This window comes from Vigna unguiculata, chromosome 5 (genome assembly GCF_004118075.2).
Source record: "Vigna unguiculata cultivar IT97K-499-35 chromosome 5, ASM411807v1, whole genome shotgun sequence".
Classification (NCBI taxonomy): domain Eukaryota; kingdom Viridiplantae; phylum Streptophyta; class Magnoliopsida; order Fabales; family Fabaceae; genus Vigna; species Vigna unguiculata.
In genome coordinates, this window is record NC_040283.1 from 15772374 (window position 1) to 15796507 (window position 24134).

The 24134-nt window shown below is 32.3% G+C and overlaps 1 protein-coding gene across 1 annotated transcript; it reads right to left on the reverse strand.

Moving 5' to 3' along the window:
* Positions 1-589: 589 nt before the first annotated feature.
* Positions 590-9191, reverse strand: LOC114185678. Its single transcript, XM_028073546.1, has 2 exons — positions 8350-9191; positions 590-1335 (listed from the first exon to the last, which is right to left on the reverse strand). The coding sequence occupies exons 1-2, from the start codon at positions 8633-8635 to the stop codon at positions 965-967; spliced, it is 657 nt and encodes a 218-aa protein (XP_027929347.1). The 5' UTR covers positions 8636-9191; the 3' UTR covers positions 590-964.
* Positions 9192-24134: the final 14943 nt, after the last annotated feature.

Consider the following 24134-nt stretch of genomic DNA (forward strand, 5'->3'; position numbering starts at 1 on the left):
CCTCCAATCCATATTCAACTGGCTCTTCAATGTGGAATTGCAGGCAAAAACATGAGGAAAAAACAAATTATATGATAAAACAAAATAATTTGTCCTAAAAAATAAAAAAAGAAATCTAATCTCTTAAATTGGTAGTTTTTTTTTTTAAAGATGATATATTGTATTTGCTTTTAATGATGAATTATTTTTATGAATCTAATACTTTTCATAATGTTTGAGAAAATAATATCTATGTGTATTGTGAATGTCAACTCCTTGATATTAATAAACTTTTTGAATTTTATTAATAAAAATACAACTACATTTTATAGTTAGTTGAGTACCTATCAAGAATCTTCGATGTATGCCAAAAAAAATCTTCTTATGAGTGTATTCCAAATATCAATTATCTTTTCTAGGTTCATTCACATAGAACTTGTGACACACACAAACACATATCAGTCTGAAATAACACACTCAACCTAACTACTTTCTATTCTCATGTATTTGTAAGCAGAATTACTTAGCTAAGAAATGCATTTTACGAATTTCTGACCTCAGAAGCAACTAATGCAGGTTTCAGAAACTACGATATCACTCCAAACACTTGTTTTTATGCATAAAATGGTACAGCAAGATGAACTTCAAGGCACAATTATAATGTTGAAATTCTACAAACCCTTTGTAATTCCAAGTATTTGTCCACCAATAATCTTCAGCTGAAATATATGCATCCAATAAAGACAGTAAAAAAACAAAATGGTTCATTTGTTACACAATGATCTGATAACTAAATCGAGAACAAACTAAAAAGAACTACAAAACTTATAAATTTAGCACAGAGCTCTTTTGGTCAATGCTGCATTTTCAAAAAGGACCAAAAGATGTAATTTTTTTCCAAAATAAAGATTTTGCAACCTAACCAGGAACGGCCCTGATGAAATCTCACCCCAAAATTTGTTTATCAATGCATCTCAGCCATTCCTCAACTCTTGTGTCCCAGTGTTTGAGCCTGCAGATTTTGATTTTCTTCTAAGAGTCTGTCATATTCAAGTAGTAGATCTGCAGCTTGCTTTTGGAGAGAAGCAACATGTGCTTCAGCAGTCTCAACTTTCTTCTCCTTCTCTTCAGATTCCAATTTTATCTTTTTCAAACTTTCGGCCACCCGGGAAAGTTCTTCCTTAAGCTGTTTTATCTCCTTCGAAGCTTTCTCATCCTTTTCGTTAAGTTGGACAGTTTCCTTCTTAAGGTTTTCTAGTTCTTCGTTTGATGTTCGTGCATTACTCCTTAAATTAACAAGTTTTTGAAGATAATGGTGGATTCTATCAATAAGAAATCCAAGGAATAATGTAAAACCTGCAAGACCAAAATAACTCATTTAATACAAGGTAATCTAGTTTAAGATGTATGCTAATGTTTGTGTCAATGTTTCTGTCCCATTTTCTGGTTTTACAAATAACAGCAAAAATGTCACTTTATTTACTGTTAAGATTTGTTTAATAATTAATGAAACCAAAAACATTTCCTTAAACTAAACTGGTCCTAAAACACACAAGAAAATTGATGACCAGTGTCCTCACGGCATTCAAAACAAAGAAGGTCTAGAAGAAAAGAGAAGATTGGATAGGCATCGATCCTCTTATGCACTTAATTGCAGGCTAAACTTGTTGAATAAAACACATCCTAATAATGCTTTGAACTGCATAGATATTTCTTCAACCAGATGATCGTGAAACATGAAATCAGTAATACCATAAAATGATGTTTCATATTATCATTCAATCAAAGTCCATATATCAGCTTATTCAACTTTACACACTGATTACTGAGTTGTTCCGAATACTGCCATCAGAGTAGTCAAAATCATGATCATAAGTAAGTTAGCAGAATATTATGATTTTATAAAGACTGAGAGCAATCACAATTCCAAGTGGCAGCTCATTTTTTTCTGAGAACTCTGGGATTAAAGGATCTATCAAGTAAGATCACCAAAAAATGTACAATCCTAATGTCCTTCTTGAAACATTTTTTTATTATTTATAAAACATATAACCCAAATTTATTTGCTTCATTTGGCCCTCTATTTTCTTAAGGGGTCAATGTAATTTTGAGTTTTTTGGTAACTTATATCTTTTTAATTAAAGAAGGGAAATAATGATCCATATAGTGGAAATTAAAGATAACATTAGTGGGAGTCAATTACTAATGGATATTAAAGATTACTCATTGAGAATTAATGTGAAATTTAAAAGATTTTCCTTAATTCATCCTATAAAAGGGTATACTCGTAATACAATAGAAAAATATATGAAATTTTATAGAAAATTGCAATACACAAACAAATATATGAATTTTGATAGAAATTTGCTTTTTGTGAACTTTTTGGAGTTCTGAAGTGTGAGAACCCAAATTTGATGTTATAAAGGGTAACATGTGGCGATCAACTTCAAGACTTATCATTCACTTTCTCATTCTTTTTGTGTGATATTAATATCCTTCCCCAAACTGCACATCTGAACGGTCCCCCTGCCTGTTTGCTCATCTTTCTTCCTCCTTTTCATTTAATCTTTCTCTCTTCAAGATTCAGGTAAACTTAGTTCGTTTTCATTTCACTCCCTTCATTTTGTCTTCTTTCTCTGTTTATGAGTTCACCTAGTTTCCTCTTGACCAATTGGGTCCTTCTTGAGTTTTGTTCTGGACTTCTGGATTCATCTTCTTTCGTTCCAAGTTCATATGTCAGATTATACACAACATGTGTCAACTAATGTCCAAAGTATAGCACACCAAGACACTAGACACACACATATTGCCTATTTTTCACCTTTTCTCTAAGATGATAATACTCAGAAAAAATGAGAGATGTTACATTTTAATATTTTATTTTAATTTAAGTTAGCATTTCTATAAGTTTGAAAGATGAATATTTCTTTTAATCATATCATTGCATTTGCTATAGTCACTCTTAGGGATATTGCCTAGATAGAGGATATTCTAGATCGATTCTCAAAGAGATTTATTTCTATATAGAAGGTGTTAGATGATATAATATTGTGTTTAATAGTTGGGCTCAGCCCATTATGTATTTCTGGGATTTGGTCCATTATCAATATAAATAAACTGTCCTTTGTGTAGGGTTTACACAAGGGAGATTAATCCCAAAACCCTATTTCATCTTATTTTACATGGTATCAGAGCTTAGGTTAGTTTACTACAGCCACCGTCCCACCGCCGCTCATTGCCGTCGCTTCTGCCGTCATCACCATCGCCGCCGCCTCCGCCGCCGCCGTCGCCGGAGTTGCAATTTCGACCGACGACCAGACGGTTTTGTTCGTCTCGGCCAGGCGACTCCAACGCCGCAGAGATCGCCGCCATCGGAGTTCTCACGCGCCTCCACGCGCCGCCGCAAGCTCCGGCAGCCTCCCCCTGGCAACCTCCGGGTTTTGTTGCTCAGGGGGAGTCTTCTGGATTGGTTTGTCGTCTTCACAAATCTTTATATGGCCTAAAGCAGTCTCCTCGGGCCTGGTTTGGAAAATTCAGTAGTGTTGTTCAACAATTTGGCATGTCTCGCAGTGAAGTGGATCATTCAGTTTTTTATCGTCACTCTAGTACTGGATGTATCTACTTAATAGTGTATGTTGATGACATTGTTCTCACAGGAAGCGACAACCTTGGCATCTCCCTCTTAAAGCAACATCTTTGTCGTCATTTTCAGACCAAAGATCTTGGAAAACTCAGGTATTTCTTGGGTATTGAAGTAGCACAATCCAATAGTGGTATTGTCATATCTCAGAGGAAATATGCATTGGATATTCTGGAGGAAACTGGGTTAATGAATTCTAAAGCGGTAGAAACACCCATGGATCCTAATATTAAACTTCTACCTAAACAGGGGGAGCCTTTCTCAGATCCTGAACAGTATAGACGGTTAGTTGGAAAGTTGAATTATCTTACTGTTACTCGTCCTGATATTTCCTTTGCTGTTAGCGTGGTGAGTCAATTCCTTAATTCCCCATGTGAAGAACATTGGAATGCAGTCATTCGCATATTAAAGTATATCAAAAGCTCTCCTGGAAAAGGTTTACTATATGATTCCAACTCTGATACAAAAGTTGTATGTTATTCAGATGCTGACTGGGCAGGATCTCCTTCCGATAGAAGATCTACTTCCGGATATTGTGTCTCAATTGGTGATAATTTGATCTCTTGGAAGAGCAAGAAACAAAGTGTTGTAGCAAGATCTAGTGCAGAAGCGGAATATAGAGCTATGGCTTTAGCCACATGTGAACTTATTTGGCTTAAGCAATTGCTTCAAGAATTGCAATTTGGAGATGTCACTCAAATGACACTCATATGTGACAATCAGGCTGCTCTTCATATTAGCTCTAATCCTGTCTTTCATGAGAGGACCAAACACATTGAAATTGACTGTCACTTCATTCGAGAAAAAATCCTATCCGGGGACATCAAGACCGAGTTTGTCAACTCAAGTGATCAATTAACAGATATTTTCACTAAGTCTCTTCGAGGACCTAGAATTGATTATCTTTGTAACAAGCTTGGTACATACGATTTGTATGCACCAGCTTGAGGGGGAGTGTTAGATGATATAATATTGTGTTTAATAGTTGGGCTCAGCCCATTATGTATTTCTGGGATTTGGTCCATTATCAATATAAATAAACTGTCCTTTGTGTAGGGTTTACACAAGGGAGATTAATCCCAAAACCCTATTTCATCTTATTTTACAGAAGGTATTCATCATTTCCATTTTTTCTTGATTTTGAATTTTGTGATGACTGCCTTTTGTGCATATGGAGATGAACAAATCAATTCAGAAGTGGAAGCACCTGACACCGGCATCCAGAGCAGTCATCTTATTGGAGGTTGGCCTGTTCCAGTTAGATGTTAATAGCCCTCTCGAAGTATATCCCTCATTACCATCAACACCAAGTCCTTATTGGTTTGAAGAAGATGATAGCTGTTTCAGAGTAGGTTTGGAGGAAAGAGTAAAGTATCATTCTCTCACCCTTTGTGTAGTGTCCTACTCTAGATTGTGGAAGTGGATGTTGGCATAAGTGTTTCTATAGAAACTGGAACAGAAACTTAGTTTTAGAAGTGGAGTTTAAGCCTAATTCAATTCCACAAAACCGGTTTGAAAGATGAGGTTTACACCCCACTTGTATATTGTGAATTGGTCTTGTCTTTAGTCGATGTGGGACTTCCAACATACCCCCTCACGCCGAAGTATATTCATCTCGTGCATGGAACTAGAAATTAGTGGGTGATCCGTTAGCGGCCCAATAGCAGATGGAACAAAATGTCCAGGAAATCTTGCTAGGATAGGCTCTAACCTACCTCTGATACCACTGATAGGTTTATATATTTCATCATATGAGTTATAGGGTTATAGAGAGATTATGGTTCTATATATTTATATGACATGAGTCTTACACATATAAAGTATTTGACATCACTTTTACCCCAAAACCTTAAGACAATGGTATTATGGGCCTTTATTCTTATATGTGTTTAACTTTGTCTTTTCTATCCAATGTGAGACTTTTGACTCACACTTGGACTATTTCTAACAATCTCCCCTCAAGGGTGAGTCCATCTTTTTTTCCTTTTTCATATGATATATTTCCCTTCAGGTGTATGGTGACCCCTTTTTCGTTGTTATGGTTATGTCAATCACTTTGGTGACCCCTTTTTTGCTAGTTATGTAGTCAGTCACTCTGAACCATTGCCTCTAATACCATGTTAGAAGTGGAGTTTAAGCCTAACTCAATCCCACAAAACCGGATTGTAAGGTGAGGTTTACAAACTAGAGATAAGACAATTTCATAATATATATATAAGTAGGGTGTAAACCTCACCTTAGAAGCTGGTTTTGTGGGGTTGAGTTAGGCTTATACTCCACTTCTAACATGGTATCAGAGCCAAGTTAGAACCTATACTAACGAACTTTCTTGGACATTTTGATCCACCCGCTATCGGCCGCTAACGGACCACCAATTTCTAGACCCACACACGAGATGTATATACCTCGGCATAAGGGGGGTGTTGGAAGTTTCACATCGACTAGAGATAAGGCAATTTCATACTATACAAGTGGGGTGCAAACCTCACCTTACAAACCGATTTTGTGAGGTTGAATTAGGCTTAAAGCTCACTTCTAACACTTAGGAAAGGTGATGTTTACAAAAAAGAAGAAAGACTGGATTGTTGGTTCTCAAGCAGTATTCACCAAACTTCCACATTGAGTAATATGAAAAAGGAAAAAGTAGAGAAAACTATATAAAATGAAGAGTTGATTTGATTGTTGTCACTTTAACTTTTGTTGAGTCTAAAGAGGAGTAGCTAGTTGTGTGTCATGAGAAAGTTTGAAATCTTTGTTAGAAGAGTTGTAGAAGAAAGTTTATCATTTTTGTCAGAAAAGTTACACAAGAAAGGTTGTTTTTTCTAGAAAAATCATTTTATGCTCTTATTTATAGATGTGTTTATGCTTGAAGAGATTATTTTTCTATTTGTGATTCCCAACATGAGTAATGTATATCTTCAAAATGTAAGATATTACAAAATGAATAACTATGGTTCTTCAAGGGACCACATATATTTTCACAAGCCCCCACTTCTCTGCACCCAAGTGTATTTTTATACAAATCTTTCTTGTTTGAACTATGTGTGCTGACATGGTTACTATCTACCACATCAAATGGCTCTATTCCCATTTCATTATTTGTTCTCTCAATAGGAACTTGGTATTACCTCTTAATTAGCTAGCTTTAGAGGGCGGGTTCCACAATTGCTTGGGTACTTAATAATTGCTATCTGAGCTGGTTGCCGATGTCTTAGGACTGGTGCTATGATAGGAACTTGGGTATTGTGAGGTGCTGAAGTCCCACACTGAGTATCAAGAGTGGGTTCCACAATACTCTTTTTTGTTCTTTCTAGACCGAAAATGAATTTGATGGATCAAAAAACTCGACAAGATTGATGGAGAAGTGTATGTCCCATATTGGTTTTGAGCATGGTTGGAGTAACTTCTCCAAAACCACTTCTAGGAGAGAAAAATAAGAAAAAATAAATAAATAGACTTTTTCATAAGCTAAAATTAGTTCATGCACAAGTTAAAATAAGAATTTAGAAAAGTAGTATGAGAGACCTTCTACAATTAGTTTAAGCACAAACTAATTTTAAGTTATAGAGAAATTAATTTCATTTTTTTTCCCATAGAAGTGTTTATGGAGAAGTTTGTCCAAACATACCCTATGTATTGAGGAACTAACCCAACCCTAACGACATTTCTTTTAAGAGTGAGTGAGCTCTCATATTATATTAGAACAATATTAATAAGTTTGTGATATTAATATTCAGTAGTCATCTCAAGTGCATCACAAAGTTACCATGGTGAAAGATCAACAACAAAGGAATTAAAGAAAATATCTCAAACTCAGGAGTCATGCTTAGACAAACTTATATCTATGATGTTTGTTAAAAGGATGTGTTAATCAGAATCATCAAGAAATCAATCACAGAATAAGGCAGACTAAATACTATGAACTATTACTGCTATCCATGCATAATGCACAGAATTTAGGAAACAAAAACTGTAATCTTCAATGAATAATGAAGAACACAAAGAACACTACTCCACTTACAGTGGAAATTCAAGATCCCAGGACAATCCTCTTCTCACTCCCCCCCTCCCCCCAAAACTCAATTTATATTCTCGTATTGCAATTCCATACCCCTGTAACCAAAACTCTAAGTAAATCATTTAGGTTCAATACGACAATTAAATTCAGAAAGATCAAGAATCAGAACAAAGTTGGGCAGTAGTGTGAGACAAAAGGATCCTTTTAGGTGTCAATTTTGTAATAGCAACTTAATACCGAACATTATTCCTTCTCTGTTTCTTTTCAAATTGAAGAGATTGATTATGGATATATATTGTAAGACAAGTTCAATAACAGAGCAACAACATATAATTTTCAGAGGCCTCAATCAAACATTTATATAGAGATATTAATAAATTCGACCATTTATTCGTGAACCTGACACGTTGTTTATAGAAAGATACCACCAACCTCAAAACCATGTAAAGAAGAATGTTCTTCTACTATCTATAAACACGTTCTTTTAGTCTAGAACTGATAAAAATGGTAAGCAGAACAATGCATCAAACACTGACCAATTTTAAGGATTTCATACAACTAAGACTTTTCTTTAACCGATGCCTCCTTAAGAAGGGTCAAACAAAAAAAAATGCGCGCCTTAAAACTATGAAAAATCATGAAGTGTATATAATTAGCACTAAACCAGTCAACAAGGATGCAAATAACCCAGATGAAAGAAACATGAACGCACCCATGAGGGAAGCCTCCAGCAAGTGAGTTCTCCACAGAACTTGATCCATGGGCGACATGGTTCCAAGTTTAGCACCTTTGTTCTGGATCTTGACAATGCTCATGAGACTTGAAAGGAGAATCACAGACATGGTACCTGCAATAGTTTTTACTGTAGCTGGACCCTTCCCCATCTTCAACTGATCCAGGCTCTTTATCACAAGATCTCTCAAAGGTCCTATCTTCACCAACAAAAGAAATGCCAGAACCCCCTCAGCAAAAATCACCAAGAACAACAGCTGAATCATCCTTTGCTCCCTCAACTAAAACAAATGCCCCCCACTTCACTACAATTGCAAAAATCCTTACTTTTTGCCAAATAGGGTGATGTGATATCACTTAGGTTTGAAAATTAAAATCCACCCCACAAGCAAACTCATGCTTCAATATGAAAACCACACAAGGCTACCCTTGAACTGAATTGAAGGAAAGACCCTCTCAAGTCACACTCACGCAGACCCGTTTATCCCTTTGCTGAAACTCAGACAACCACACAATGACCCACATGAATGTGCAAACGAAAAACGGATATGCAGCATCAAAGCTTGAGTCTTTGCATGAATTAATTTCGAGGGAAAGACTCAAAGTTCCAGCACCGATGGTTGAAGCAGAAAGAGACAACGTTTGCAAATGTCTTTAAACCCTTTACAGAGAGACTCGTTCGTGTAGAGGGTTTGATCTGAGTATGCGAAGGTTCCAAAAATGGGTTTGGTACGTTGAGAAAAGAGTTAAAGAAAAAAAAAGAAAAAAAGACCAGAATTGAGTCAAGCATCTCAACAGCACCGCCCCCGTGTGAATGTGAAGTCTTGTGTTTCGTGACATGTCAATTTTTTCTTTCAGTAAAATGAAAAAGAAAAATTACTTTGTTTTTTTTTCTTCTCAAGATTTCCACATTTTCGAACTACTAGTCTATTCGGCAGAGAGACATTAATAAAGCCTCAGTTCAGATATATTATTCTTCCTTTTGCTACATACTCATGTAAATGGCGGTAATTGAAACAGAAAGAGATAAATGAGATGGGAAAAGGGAGTTCTACCAATTAATTTAGTTGAATCTGAAAATATGATATAATTTAAATAGGAAAAAATATATAGTGAATTGAAAAATTAAATTATAATATATTTGTAAGATAACATGTGTATCTTTATTGAGATTAAGTATATTAATTATCAATTTTGTATTCATAAAAATGTGATTGAAAAAATTGAAATATATCTTTTTAAAACAACTAAATGTTGGTTTATTATGTGCTTACTATAAATTTATTTATTTTTGTTAATTTTATTTTTATAAAAAAGTGCATATATGTAATAATAACTAGATTCTTAATGAAATTCTTTAAAACATCTCTAATGTAGGAGTCATATTCTAGGATTTTAGGAATGTAAGTTTAAAATTTGAATCTTATAATATATTTAATCGGAGGTTGTTACCATGGCATAAAATTTAAAATCATAACTTTAGGAGTTATATTCTTTAAAGTGTATATTTTATAAGACTTTTATTTTGACATAAAAAGTGTAAAGAAATCTTGAAAATATGTAACATAGTGAGACTTAAAAAAAATCAACTAATCTTGAGACGAGTCTTGAATTAGAGATGATATTATAGGAATATTCATCATTTTATTTAATTAGAGATTAAACAAAAAGATAACAAAATAGGTTAGGCTTGATGGCTGACGTGTCAATCTGTTTGGGAAAAAGTAGGTCAATCTAGGATCTTGAATCTATTAGCATGTATTAACTCGACTTGTTTGGCTTGTCAGCTTGTTGGGTTGTAGAACGAGTTGACTGTAGATTAGTCCGTAACCCGTTTTACTAAGAATGGTAAAGCAAATCAGTCCTACCTGTTTTGACCTGTAAAGTGCGGACCGGACTGGCCCGTCTCGCAATTTAAAGACGGGTTTAAAATCATAACTTTAGGATTCATATTCTTTAAAGTGTAGGAGTCATATTCTTTAAAGTGTATATTTTATAAGACTTTTATTTTGACATAAAAAATGTAAAGAAATCTTGAAAATATGTAACATAGTGAGACTTAAAAAAAATCAACTAATCTTGAGACGAGTCTTGAATTAGAGATGATATTATAGGAATATTCATCATTTTATTTAATTAGAGATTAAACAAAAAGATAACAAAATGGGTTAGGCTTGATGGCTGACGTGTCAATCTGTTTGGGAAAAAGTAGGTCAATCTAGGATCTTGAATCTATTAGCATGTATTAACTCGACCTGTTTGGCTTGTCAGCTTATTGGGTTGTAGAACGAGTTGACTGTAGATTAGTCCGTAACCTGTTTTACTAGGAATGGTAAAACAAATCAGTCCTACCTGTTTTGACCCGTAAAGTGCGGACCGGACTGGCCCGTCTCGCAATTTAAAGACGGGTTTAAAATCATAACTTTAGGAATCATATTCTTTAAAGTGTAGGAGTCATATTCTTTAAAGTGTATATTTTATAAGACTTTTATTTTGACATAAAAAATGTAAAGAAATCTTGAAAATATGTAACATAGTGAGACTTAAAAAAAAATCAACTAATATTGAGACGAGTCTTGAATTAGAGATGATATTATAGGAATATTCATCATTTTATTTAATTAGAGATTAAACAAAAAGATAACAAAATGAGTTGGGCTTGATGGCTGACGTGTCAATCTGTTTGGGAAAAAGTAGGTCAATCTAGGATCTTGAATCTATTAGCATGTATTAACTCGACCTGTTTGGCTCGTCAGCTTGTTGGGTTGTAGAACGAGTTGACTGTAGATTAGTCCGTAACCCGTTTTACTAGGAATGGTAAAGCAAATCAGTCCTACCTGTTTTGACCCGTAAAGTGCGGATCGGACTGGCCCGTCTCGCAATTTAAAGACGGGTTTACTTTCCTTACCTGTCCCGTCACGCGAACTCATGGGTTGGCTTACATTTGTGATGAAAAAAATAAAAAAAATTTATTTTTTCATAATAATTTATATTTTTTTCCTATCGAAATAATTTCAATTAGTCTAATTAATTAAAGACAAAAATTAATAGCAATGAAGATTATAGATAGAGTAAATTACTAACATGCCACCTTACAAAAACAAGCACAAATTTATTAACTTAAAAATAATCCATATTCGAAAACTAAAATAGTATTTTATATATAATGATTATAAATAATAATAATAATAATATTTAATTTTGTAAACATGTGCACAAGGGCAAAGTGTTTCAAAAATGCAACTAAGGAGTACTGAACAAAAAAAAGGTCCTTTATGGAATGATAAAAGAATTAAATGTGTAATCATTATTTTTAGAAGAAAACCACCAAAATATTAATGGGGCGTTTATATTGTGTTTTTTATTAAGGAAATTTAGATAATAACTTTTTCTATGGAGAAATTAAAATTTCTCTTTTATAAATAAAATTGTTAAAATAGATTTTCTTAAATATAATTTTATAAACTTTTTCAAATATTTTTATTTTTTAAAATTAAAATATTTCAAATTCTAGAAATTAAGAAATATTGAAATTCTAGAAATTTGTAAAAGAAATTTGAGTATTTAAAATTATAGAACTTGGATTTTTACCTAAAAATTATGAAATTAAAGTTCTCATACTTCTTACCTAAGGTGTCACTAGCTCACTTTCACTCAAGATGTTGTCAACCCAACCTTGACTTCAATGCAATGTCTCATTTTCAATGTTATTTTTTAACTGTTTAACCCAACCCCTTTGTAGCCTATTCCAATAGAGTTTGAGCGAAAACTTATTTTTTATTCACTGTGTGAAGTTACTTTTTGAGCTTAAGTTGTTCTTCTTTAAAAGTTATTTATTTTTCTATTTTCATTAGGTATTAGTTTCTAGAGTGATTTATATGCTCATATAACTGGAAGTGATTTGTGTACCTGGAAATATACCTTGTGACTTAGGCCGAACTAATATAACTTTTTGTTGTGTTGTTTGTGCAAAGGATTTTATTCAATCACCCGCTTTTTTAGTCAATTACGCCAACATCAACATCCTTTTCATGAAATAAAACATAACTCTGAATTGAATTTTTTTTAAAATGTGTCATTAGATTAGATTGAAAGTTTCCTTTACATGAATTATATATGCAAAATTTGAAAAAAAAAGTATTTTTCAAATATTAGATTGAAAATTTCTTTATATTATTTAAATGCATTATGGTGTAAAATTTCATAAAAGTTACATTGTCATCATTTAGTATCTATTTATATATATATATATATATATATATATATATATATATATATTAATACAAATTAATTACCTTATCTAAGTTACGAATTTGAAATTGAAAAAAATTGAATTGATTCATTCAAGAAAAACATTATAAAGAAGTTAAAATATCTTTTTGGTCTTAATTTTCGTGAAATTTTGTCAAATCAGTCATAATTTTGTTTTTGTACTCAAATAAGTCCCAATTTTTGTCAATTTTGTTCAATTTAGTCACTTTTTACTAACATCGTTTAAATCATCAACAACCATGAACAATGACTAACAAGTGTCACTTTGTGTTTTTTTTTTTAAACTTTTTAAATTTTTAAATTTTATTTTTATTTTTTTAAATGTCCACATATCAACTCAGTAATATCACGTGTCAGAGTCAATTTTTATATTTAATTTGGTTCCTATATTCGTTTTCTTTGTTCAACTTAGTTCTAATTTTTGTTAAAATGAACCAATTTTGTCCATTTTCAAATTAAGACCAAATTTAATTTTTATATTAAAATTCACATTTTTTATTAAATATTTGTATTTAATATATTAAAATTCACATCATTATAACTTTTATATAAAATTAAATTTGGTCCCAACCTCGAAAGGAACAAAATTGCTCAATTTTAAAAAAATTAGGAATAAATTGAACAAAAATAACAAATACAGATACTAAATTGAATATAAAATATTGACTTTGACACGTGGCATGTTGTTGGGTTGACACATGGACATCTAAAAAAAATAAAAAATATTAAAAAATAAAAAAAACCACGAAGTAACACGTGACATTCATTGTTTATGGCTGCTAATGATTTAAACGGTGTTAGTAAAAAAAGTCCAAATTGACAAAAATTTACGAAAATTGGGACCTATTTGAACACAAAAACAAAATTAGGATTGATTTGACAAAACTTGACAAAAATTAGGACTAAAAAGGTATTTCAACTAATAATATTAATAACAAATTTGTTATTATTTTTAGACCTATAAAAAAAAAGGGAAATTTAAAGAAAAGCAAATCCTTTCTCCAGTATTTCAAATTCTTTGAAATTTTTAACTTCCTCACAGTGTTGGGCCTTATTAATAGGATTAGATGGATTGATAAGGAGGCCCAAAGTAGCTTAAGGCCCAAAATAAGTCAAGGTCCACAAGCACCTTCTTACATATGCACACACACCTTTAAGGGAGAAAGAGAAGGAAAAATTAGGGTAGAAAAAACATAAAGAGAAAGAAGAGAAAAGGTGTGAAGAGGAACAAAGATCCCTAAGCCAAAGCTTAGATTTATGTCATCATTGAGGTGAGTGGTTTCCTTTTTCTTTTCCTAATATTGTGATTTATGTTTGTGTATCTTTCATTTCCCCTTTTTCCTTTCACCCTAAGTGAGCATTTTAGTAGATTTTTATTTCACTAAGTCATTGAGATGTTAAGTGTGACTAGTAGTGGATTTTTGCAATAAAAGTTCTGTGGTGTCATTTATTATGTTTAGAATTGGTGAGGAGGTCATGGATGACTATAGGGAAGCAAAATCGTAAATGGTCGCTATTTTGTAGAAATGTATGTGTTATGTAAGTTAAGATTATCGAGTGAAAGTCTTTTTGAAGTTATGAGTTTCTAACCTAGACTGACTAAATGAAAATTCTTTTTTGTTGAGAAAATATTAAGTAAATTGACCTCTTAAGATTCATTGACATGAAATCACTCTTGTTAAGCAAAAATGCACCATATACATGTATGTATTTTCTTCCAAATTGTTAATCACTTTGCACATGGAAACGATATACATCAATAAAGATATGAATGAGATTCATTAGTTTGAATTATGATAACCTATTATTTAATTACCACATTAATCGAGTAGCTTTAATTCGTTTTTTTTTCAGTGAAAATATATAATAATCAATAACTCTTGACAAATATTTTTTTCTCTCATTAAAAAACATTTATGACAATTATTTATTTTTTCCTTATAGTCATTTATTTCTATATTCTTTTATGATTTATACGTTTCACTTCATTATATTCTTAAGTTATACATACTATGTAACATTGATATCATTTGACCACCGATCTAATTTGGATCATACAAAAAATGGACAAAAGGTATTTAATGGATGGAAGAAATGAAGACTCAAATTCTGCAAAGCGAGATCATAAGAGTCGTCAAAAGAAACCTACTCTTAATATATTCTGTTGCTTTAGGTGCGAGAAATCAGGAACAAACAATGTTGTTAAGGATGATAATGTCATAAATTATAGTGAAAGCTCTTCGAATCTTATCAGAAATTCCTCAAATCCAACTCATGTTTCAAACTCTTTGGACAATCATCCAACAACTTCTCAGTTGAATAAGAAAGAATGTCTTAGTCGTCAATCAAGTTATGCAAAAGAGCTTGAAGAAGAAGTACTAAGAAGTGGACGATAAATATGATTTTAAAGAAAATGTTTAGCTTACAAAATATACAAAGCTGATTTACTTTGTCATATTTATAGCATGTGACATTTATAAACCTCTTAATAAGAAAATATATATGATTTATACTTTAGAAATATTTCAATATTTCAATATTTTTTAATCTTTTATTCTTTTTATATAATAGTAGGAAGGTATAAGATATTTATTCTTTTTATATAATACTATTTGGACAATATTCTTTGAATTCTTACTTGATTGTGAATATTAATCACTTTGAAAATAATTGAATTAATTTTTTCATATATATTTGCTACCATAAAATAGACTCTTTATGTCTATTATTTTGGGCCTTTTACGTCGGTGGTAGATCCGACGTAGATTCGGAAGACATAAATTTATGTCTATTGTTAACTAACAAACATAAACTTATGTTTATTCTTTACCACCCAACGTGAAAGTTGATCAGATTTTCAAATAAGAAAAGGCATATGGCCTTTTTCCTTCTTCCTATTCAAACAATCTAGGCCAAATCTTCCTTTTTCGTCCTCCATTCTTCACCTTGCTATTGGTTCTTGATGGTCGGATTTGGTCTTCGCTGGAGCTCACTTGATCGGGTCCTCGTTGGAGCTCATCAGATCTACTTTTCATTGGAGCTCTTTAGATCTAGTATTTGTTGGAGCTCACCAGATCTAGTCTTTGTTGGGCCTCATCAAATCTAGTCTTTACGACATTGTTGGTTTTAGTGAGTTTTCGTGGACGAGGTGTAGCTATTATTGAAAACTCATGTTGTTGGATAGTGTGTGGGATGCAATGGTTCTGGATTTGGCGTAGTTTGCATTTGGAACACACACTACTAAAATTTTGGATTTCTGCGTCAGTTTAATGTGTTATTTAGTGGCGGTTCTAACTGCCACTATTTTTTTTACCGTTAGTTAATTAACTGCCATAGAATTTAGCGCCACAAAGCAATATAACGTCAGTTTATTGTAACCGCCGGAATAACCGCCAGTAAAATGATTAAAGTCGGTTTCAACCGCCTCTAAATCAAATTTTTTAAAAATTAAATAAATACTTAGCGGCACTTACAACCGTCGGTAAGCCTAGAAATTTAAAAAATTGGTGGCGGTTGTAACTGTCAGTAAGTTTAGGAATATAAAAAATTTTAGTGGCAGACATAACCGCTAGAAAGTTTTAAAGTTTTATGGCAGTTATAACTGCCAGGAAGTTTTAAAGTTTGGTGGCAGTTATAACTGCCAGGAAATTTTAAAGTTTAGTGACGTTTGAAAATGCCAGAAAGCCTTAAAATTTAAAAAAAGTTAGTGGCAGTTCTAACTACCGGTAAACCTAGAATATAAACAATTTTTATTTTTAATTTAATAAAATTATATAAATTTGTTTAAATAATTGGACGAATGTTTATATAGTAATCTGTATTCGTAGTGCAGAATCAGATACTCGTATATGGAGATATACGAGAGAAAAAATTGGAAAAGTCGATTGTTTATTATTTGCGTAAGATTTGGAACTTATCTCTGTTTTTTTTTTTTTATGAAAAAGTAAACAGGAGAGGAGAAATAAGCACGCATGTAATGATTTTGTTGAATAGGAAGTAAATTACAAGTTTTATTACAAGTAAGTTACAAAGATCCTGTCATTAAACATATAATCAAATTAGTCAAACAAAAACAATAACAATGACACAACTTTGCAATTTATCATAAAACTACCTTTTGGAAAGTTAAATGTATAACTTTTTCTACTAAAATTATGATAAATACAGATAGCATTAAATATTTTTTCACTAAACATAATTTCAAGATAAATCCTTTTATAAAAGATAAAAATAAACTTAGTGAAAAATAACTCTAACATCTTTTTACCACTTTGTCAAGAAAGATTAGAACCATTTTTATATATTTAAGATATTAATTAGTAATTTCTTTAAGGATTGATAAGAAAATGTATTCCTACCAACATAAATTTAATGACAGAGGTAGCATTGTTATTTATTCATTTTAGGAATCAATTTTTTTTATTTGATGAAGTGCCTAATAACTTTTTTGCTGATCCGAAAACAGTACATGTGTTAAAGTTTTTAGACTTTTATGAATGTACTATTTCTAATGGATGTACTATTTCATCCATTTCACTTTAGGTGTAATTTAAGTTTTTCTATGAATTTTTAAAGAACTGACATTTATTTCTTTTGTAATACATTAGTTATAATTTTATTCCAAATAAATATTAAGACTAATTTCATGAATCAGATAAATGAGGGAAAGTATGGTTCAATAACTATTGCTACCTTACAAATTATAAAGGGAGAATAATCTAGAATATAAGAATATTTCAATAAAAAATTTTAATTCATTAATCTTTTTAATCATAAACCTCATGTAATCATAAACCTCCTGTCTCATGTAGGGTATAATGGGTTTTGGGTATGACACTTTTTGTCTTACTACCCTTCTAAAGATCTTACTGGAAAAAATTTGCAGAGAATAAAAGCTAGATGAATATCTCTTACACATGGAATATTGAATAGACAATGTAATTTACTAAATTTTCCAAATATACTAATAAATTTTACCTGAGAAAAATAACATGCATCAAAAGAAGCAACATATGATGCTCAACTTACTCAACAATTCATATATATGGCATTAATATACTCTTTTAATCAATGTTTAGTGTTTAGTGCCTGAGATGTTACCATAACAACAAAGATAGTCACTATATCATCATAGTCACTATATCACCTGAGATGTTTAATTCAAAAGTCTAACTCAAAATGATGACAACAACATAGTTATTATATCATCATCATTCCCTCATTCCTAATACCAAGCACAAGATCTAAAACATTATAATAGAGCATAAGGTCTAAACCATAGTCTAGTTAAAACATCAAAAGTAGAATAATAAGTAGAATACGAACTTCAAAGTAGTTCTAAGGTTGATTGGTGTTAGCATTTGATGAGGAAGGATGGTCACTAGAACTTTGTTGTTGCTGCAATAACAAAAGTAAAAGAATAATCAATTATTTCTACAAATATATTGAACTTTTATAGCTAATCATGGGATATGATAAAAAAAACTTACTATAACATCAAGAAGTTCAGCAGGTACTTTCATTGATGAATGTCTTAGCAGTTAAGCAAGAAGTGTAGCCATTATTTTCATATTCCCATCCTTTGTCTCTATTTGATTTTTCAACTCTTGAACTTCAATCTTAAGTTCTTGAACACAACTAGTAGAAGTAGGAATGCCACCATATCGTGGGTTGGATGATCCAAAAATTTGGGATGGACAAACTCCGTCTCCCACACATCGTACTCGACCTGGATGTTCTTTTCCAAACACTTGACCAAGGGAATCGTTGGGTGAGATTTCCACAGAAGTAGTTCCATGATTCTCTATCTCAATAATCTTCTCCTGTGTAATTAAAGTTACGTGATATAAATATAACAAAAAAATGAACCAAACGTACAAAAAATTAATCCCTTACACAAACAATTCGAGCTTCTTCATTTATGTATGTCCCATCAGCTCTCATGTGAGTATGAATATACAAACTACCTCTGCTCACTGGTTGGCCAGTTTCCATCATCTATTTATAACAATAATATTTCTATTTGTTAAACATATCTAATTTACCAAAAAAAAAGAAAAGAAAAAACAATAGACTGGACTTGTTTTTAAATACTTAAATCTCTGCTCTTTTTCTTTTGAGTTTTTTAGATCCACCAGTGTGATTAATCTTTAGTTTGGATCTATTTTCAGCATTCCTTTTGCACATTTTCTACAAATACACATACACAAAAAATGAAATTTATAGTCAAAAGGCAACCAAATTATAAATATTGAGTAAGAAAAATACCTTTGTGTTTTCTTTCAATCTATAGTCTATGAAAGTTGCCCACTCAATTTTTGGAATTGACAATGGTGGGTTCTTTACATTTTCATCACGGCTCTTTTTATCATCATAGTAAGTATAAAACAATTTTAGCCTATTCTCCTTCCATTTTTTGCCTATGTCTTTCATCATATATACTTTTGCCGCAGTTTCGTAGATTGGATCCCACCATAACTTAGCCTAAAATAACTTAATATTTGTAAGTAACAATAAAAGTAACTCTTTATGACAATATATAAAAGTAACAATAAAAAATGTACTTTTTACCTTAATGACATCATTCCATGCTCGATTTTTGTAGTTGTTAAGCACCAAATGCCAATTCTCAAAACATATGGGAAACATTTTAGAATCTGCTGCCAATCGACCTAAAAATCCTCCTAAAAGACCATCTACATCTGTGGCACTTGGTTGGTTTCCATCAAAAGGTATCACAACTTTATCTCCCAATGGAAGGTCATAAATTTCTTTAACCATTAAACCTCGTTCTTTTATCTCTCCTTCATTAGCTATAAAAAAGAAAATAATTGTTAATAAATTGTTATCAAACCTTTCAAGTAATGCATAAACAAATATTTAGATTAACAAATGCACATTATTTGACTTACTTCTCACTTGAACCATCCAATATTTTCTTTTTGATTTATTTCTATGCGGACGGGATGATAGTTCATCATGATGATCATGTAGAAATGACTCATCATTGGCTGAATCATGAGAATTTTGAGGTGTCTCCATATAAAGAAAGTAGAATATACCTATTTACCATAAAAGATAACTCATTAAAAGTACCATAGAAACATAACATGAAATTTGTCTTCTCAATCTTGATGAACCTGCAGCTGCACAAGTATATTAGAAAATATACCTTCTCATTCTTCTTTTCATCATTGCCAAACTTGACTTACGAAATAATATGTTTATGAATATCCATCCAAAAGCATTTGAGTTTAAAAATATGGATAGTAAAATTTAATCAAAGACAAGCAGAAAATGAAATTATTATGACTTTTATTCAAGACTAGCCACCTAATCAAATTCTACATTTACACCGGGCCTAGACAAATGAGTTTCAAAATTGTCATCTGAACAAAATGAGGCTAACTGTGGCTGCAAAGACTCGCTTTCATAAATTGTCATTGTAGCATCTCCACCCATGTCAAATAAGTCTCTAGGCTTTAAGTGAACTGGTGTACACCATCCTTCATCTTTCTTGTCTTCCACATAATACACAAGTTGAGCTTGAGAAGCTTGAATGTATGGTTCATCATCCTCCCTTTCACCCGTATGTATCAAATGAGAAAAAGTGATTGATGTGAACCCCAATGCATCTTTTCTAATATATCTAGAATTTGTAGTGTTACTCCATTGGCATTTGAATAAATGCACCATGAATCGACCATCGTAATTTAATTCAATAATGTCAACTAGCTTCCCATAATATGGCACTAAGCCTTCTATTGGCCTATTATCACTTGTACTTGCATAACTTTTAGTTCCAAAGCTACAAAACACACCACTATTTTGAGTTTTCATCCCTTGCTCACGTTGTAGTGTTCGAAATTTATACCCATTAACATTATATGCAGTAAACCTTTTGGCTTGTTGAAGTGGACCTTGTGCAAAGGCACGAATCTCATCAGAGTAAGCTTCAGGGTTATTGTTCATTATCTATTTGAAATACAAAAACAAAAATCATAAGGAATTCATATTAACTATTTAAAAATAACAAAAATGATATTTCTTAACTCACGTGACATCGAAACCACTCAAGAATGCCTCGATGAACTTCTTCTTCTATCACACTTGATAACCTTGTTCGATTTCTTAACCTCCTTTTCATAATAATTCTAAATTCCCTATATATAGAATTATGTTAGTAATATGTATAAATATTACTTACATTATAATGTGTGTGTATATATATATAAGTTGTTTAAGGAAGACTTACTCGATGAAGTGTTGTACTTCTTTACAATTAATTAACACATGTCAATGTGCTTGAAGCAATTCAACTGGTGTCAAAGTGAAATAAGATGAACCTCCAATAGGTTTGCCTATATTAGGAAATAAAGTTGATGAAGACTCAAATGGAACATCATCGACACGACCTCCTCGGTTGAATCTTGTCTCGATTTCATTATCCAAGTACCTTGAGCAGAAAGTTAGCATCTCTTCAGAAAGCCAACCTTCAGCTATTGAGCCTTCAGGTTGTGCTCTATTATGCACATAAGACTTTAATTTCCCCAAAAATCTACAACTTGGAATAATTTATTACATTTAGAAACTTCAAAAAAAAATGTCAAAATAAAGATTTGAACACGTTAAAGTTTATAAGTCGTAATACCTTTCTATCGGATACATCCATCTATAATGTACCGGCCCTCCAAATTTAGCTTCATCAACTAGATGCACCATTAGATGAACCATAACTGTGAAGAATGATGGAGGAAATAACATTTCCAAATGACACATTATAAGAATAATTTCTTCCTTAAGCTTGTCTAGTTCATCATGGCTTAGCACTTTAGAACATAATAACTTACTGCATAAATCAACCAATATAGTTGCAACTTGGACAGGCAACACATTTCTAATGAACAACGACAACAACTGCTCCATTAAAATATGACAATCATGGCTTTTCAACCCAAAAATCTTTCTTTGATCTATATCAACACATCTAGAAATGTTGCTTGAATATCCATCTGGCACCTTAATATTTTTCAATGTGTACAACAAAATGTCTATCTCTTCTTTTTGTAGCGTAAACAAAGCTGCAGGAAACTTTTTCCCATCATTTGGTGGCCAAAGTTCTCTTCTTATACCCATTGCTTGCAAGTCTTTTCGAGCCTCAACATGATCTTTTCTTTTGTCTTTGTCATAAAACACCATTTATTACTAAATGGAAGCCGAAGTGAAGTTGCATCAAAATTACAAGATGGACAAGCTAGGCCGGTATAAGTATTCCATCCTGAAAGCATTCCAAGATCGGGAAAGTCGCTAATTGTCCATAAAAGACATGCTCGCATCATGAATACTTCATTCTTTGAGACATCATATGTTTCAACACCTTTTTCCCACAACTCTTTCAACTCTACTATAAGTGGTTGTATGTAGACATCAATGTCATTACCTGGCATTCGCTTTCCAGGAATTATGCTTGAGAGAATAAAGTTCGTTTGCTTCATACACATCCATGGAGGAGTGTTGTATGGAATGAGAACCAATGGCCAAATACTATAACTATTGCTTAAAGATCCAAATGGATTAAAACCATCACTTGCTAAAGCCAATCGTACATTTCGAGGATCCGAAGCAAAATCAAGATATTTTAGATCAAAAGTCTTCCAAGCCTTTGAATCTCTCGGGTGCCTCATCAACCCATCATTGTTATTATGCTCAGTGTGCCAAACCATACTCTTAGATATCTTTGAAGACATAAACATCCTTTTCAACCGTGGGATTAATGGAAAGTACCATAAAACTTTTGCTGGCAATTTTTTTGCTGCTTCTCATTAATCAAATTGTGTTTACTAGTAGTTTCATGACCCTTTTGCTTCCATCTAGATCTCTTACATGTTTTACATTCCTCTTTACCTTCATCCTCTCCCCAATATAACATACAATCGTTAGGACAAGCATGAATCTTAGTATAATGAAGACCAAGCTTGTTGAGGAGCTTCTTCGCATCGTAATTAGATGAAGGAATGTTTGCATGTTTAAAGGCATCGTGCAACAACTCAAGGATCATGTCCATTGCTTTGTTGCTAATTCGACACAAAACTTTAATGTGATACAATTTCACCAAGAAAGACAATTTTGAAAACTGTGTGCATCCATCGTAGAGTGGTTGCTCCCCATCTTTAAGTAAATCAAATAACTCTTGAGCCATAATATTTCCTCCATGTTGTGGTTCTAATACACCTCCTTCAATCATCTATATGTTCAAATGATGGTGTAAATGACTCTTCATTGGTGTACGTGTTGGACAATCGAAATGCATCATTTATCATTATTTGCATTGGATCTTCATATTCTGTATTTCTCATGCCATCTCCATTTACCATTATAGGCTCCCCCGATATTGACTCCCCGTGACGACACGAAAATGTGTAACCTTGAGGAAATGGTTTACAAAGCAAATGGTCATATACTTCTTCCCGAGTTCTCCACTTCCTAAAGCCACATTTACTACATGGACATACTATCGTATTCGCACTGGCACCATATTGAAAGGCAAAATCCAAAAAGTTATTTAGTCCCACTAAATACTCTGGTGTATTGCGCGGCAACTTAATCCAAGATTTATCCATCTCTAAATATAAACACGTGTAATCATTAAGTGAATATAGAAATAAGAGATATAAGATAGGTGCAAAACAATTTAAATTACTTATACAAAAAACTTTAAATCATACATTACCTCAATCTATAGGTTAGTGTTGTATTCGTGTTCCAACGTACCTAGTAGAGCAAAACCTAGTATAATATAAACCATATAATTAGTTTTTAATAGGCAACAAAAAAAGTCAAAATATTTTTGGCATCTACATTATTGTAGTGAGATACCTATAAAACCTTAGCCTAGCATGTAATCTTAGCCTAGCATGTCCATTGGCTCACCAATAAGTCAAAACTTAGTTAAGATACCTATAAAACCTTCCACAAATGTCTATTCGAAATCATTAATGAGCCTCAAAGTTTAGTTAAGAAACAACTCTTCCTTTTCTTCAGGGTCTACATCAGAATAAGACAAACCAATTGAATAATGTAACCCTAACCATGAAGTGATTTTAATAGCATGTCTTGAAAATTTTGACTCAGTTCAACTTTTCAAAATTATACAACAATGAAAACAGTCTAAATACTCTTCAAAAATTGAAAAAATGAAATGAATGTAATTCCATCAGAAACTAAAATTTTCTGGAAAAGTAAAGATCAACATAAAACAGCTTTATACGGAAATGTTATGTTGGTCTGGATTCGTATATGCATTATACATCTCAATAAAGAATTTGATGGATAGAGTCAATTTCAGTGTCACTGCCAGTGTTGCTGTGGAGTTCACACACAACTTCCATAACAAGATAAGTTCCAGATAATTATCTTTGCTCAAACCATTTCTACTCTAGTTTTGCTTTTCTTCCAATTAAAGTGTATTCGTTAAATGTGTTCTTTAACCATGAT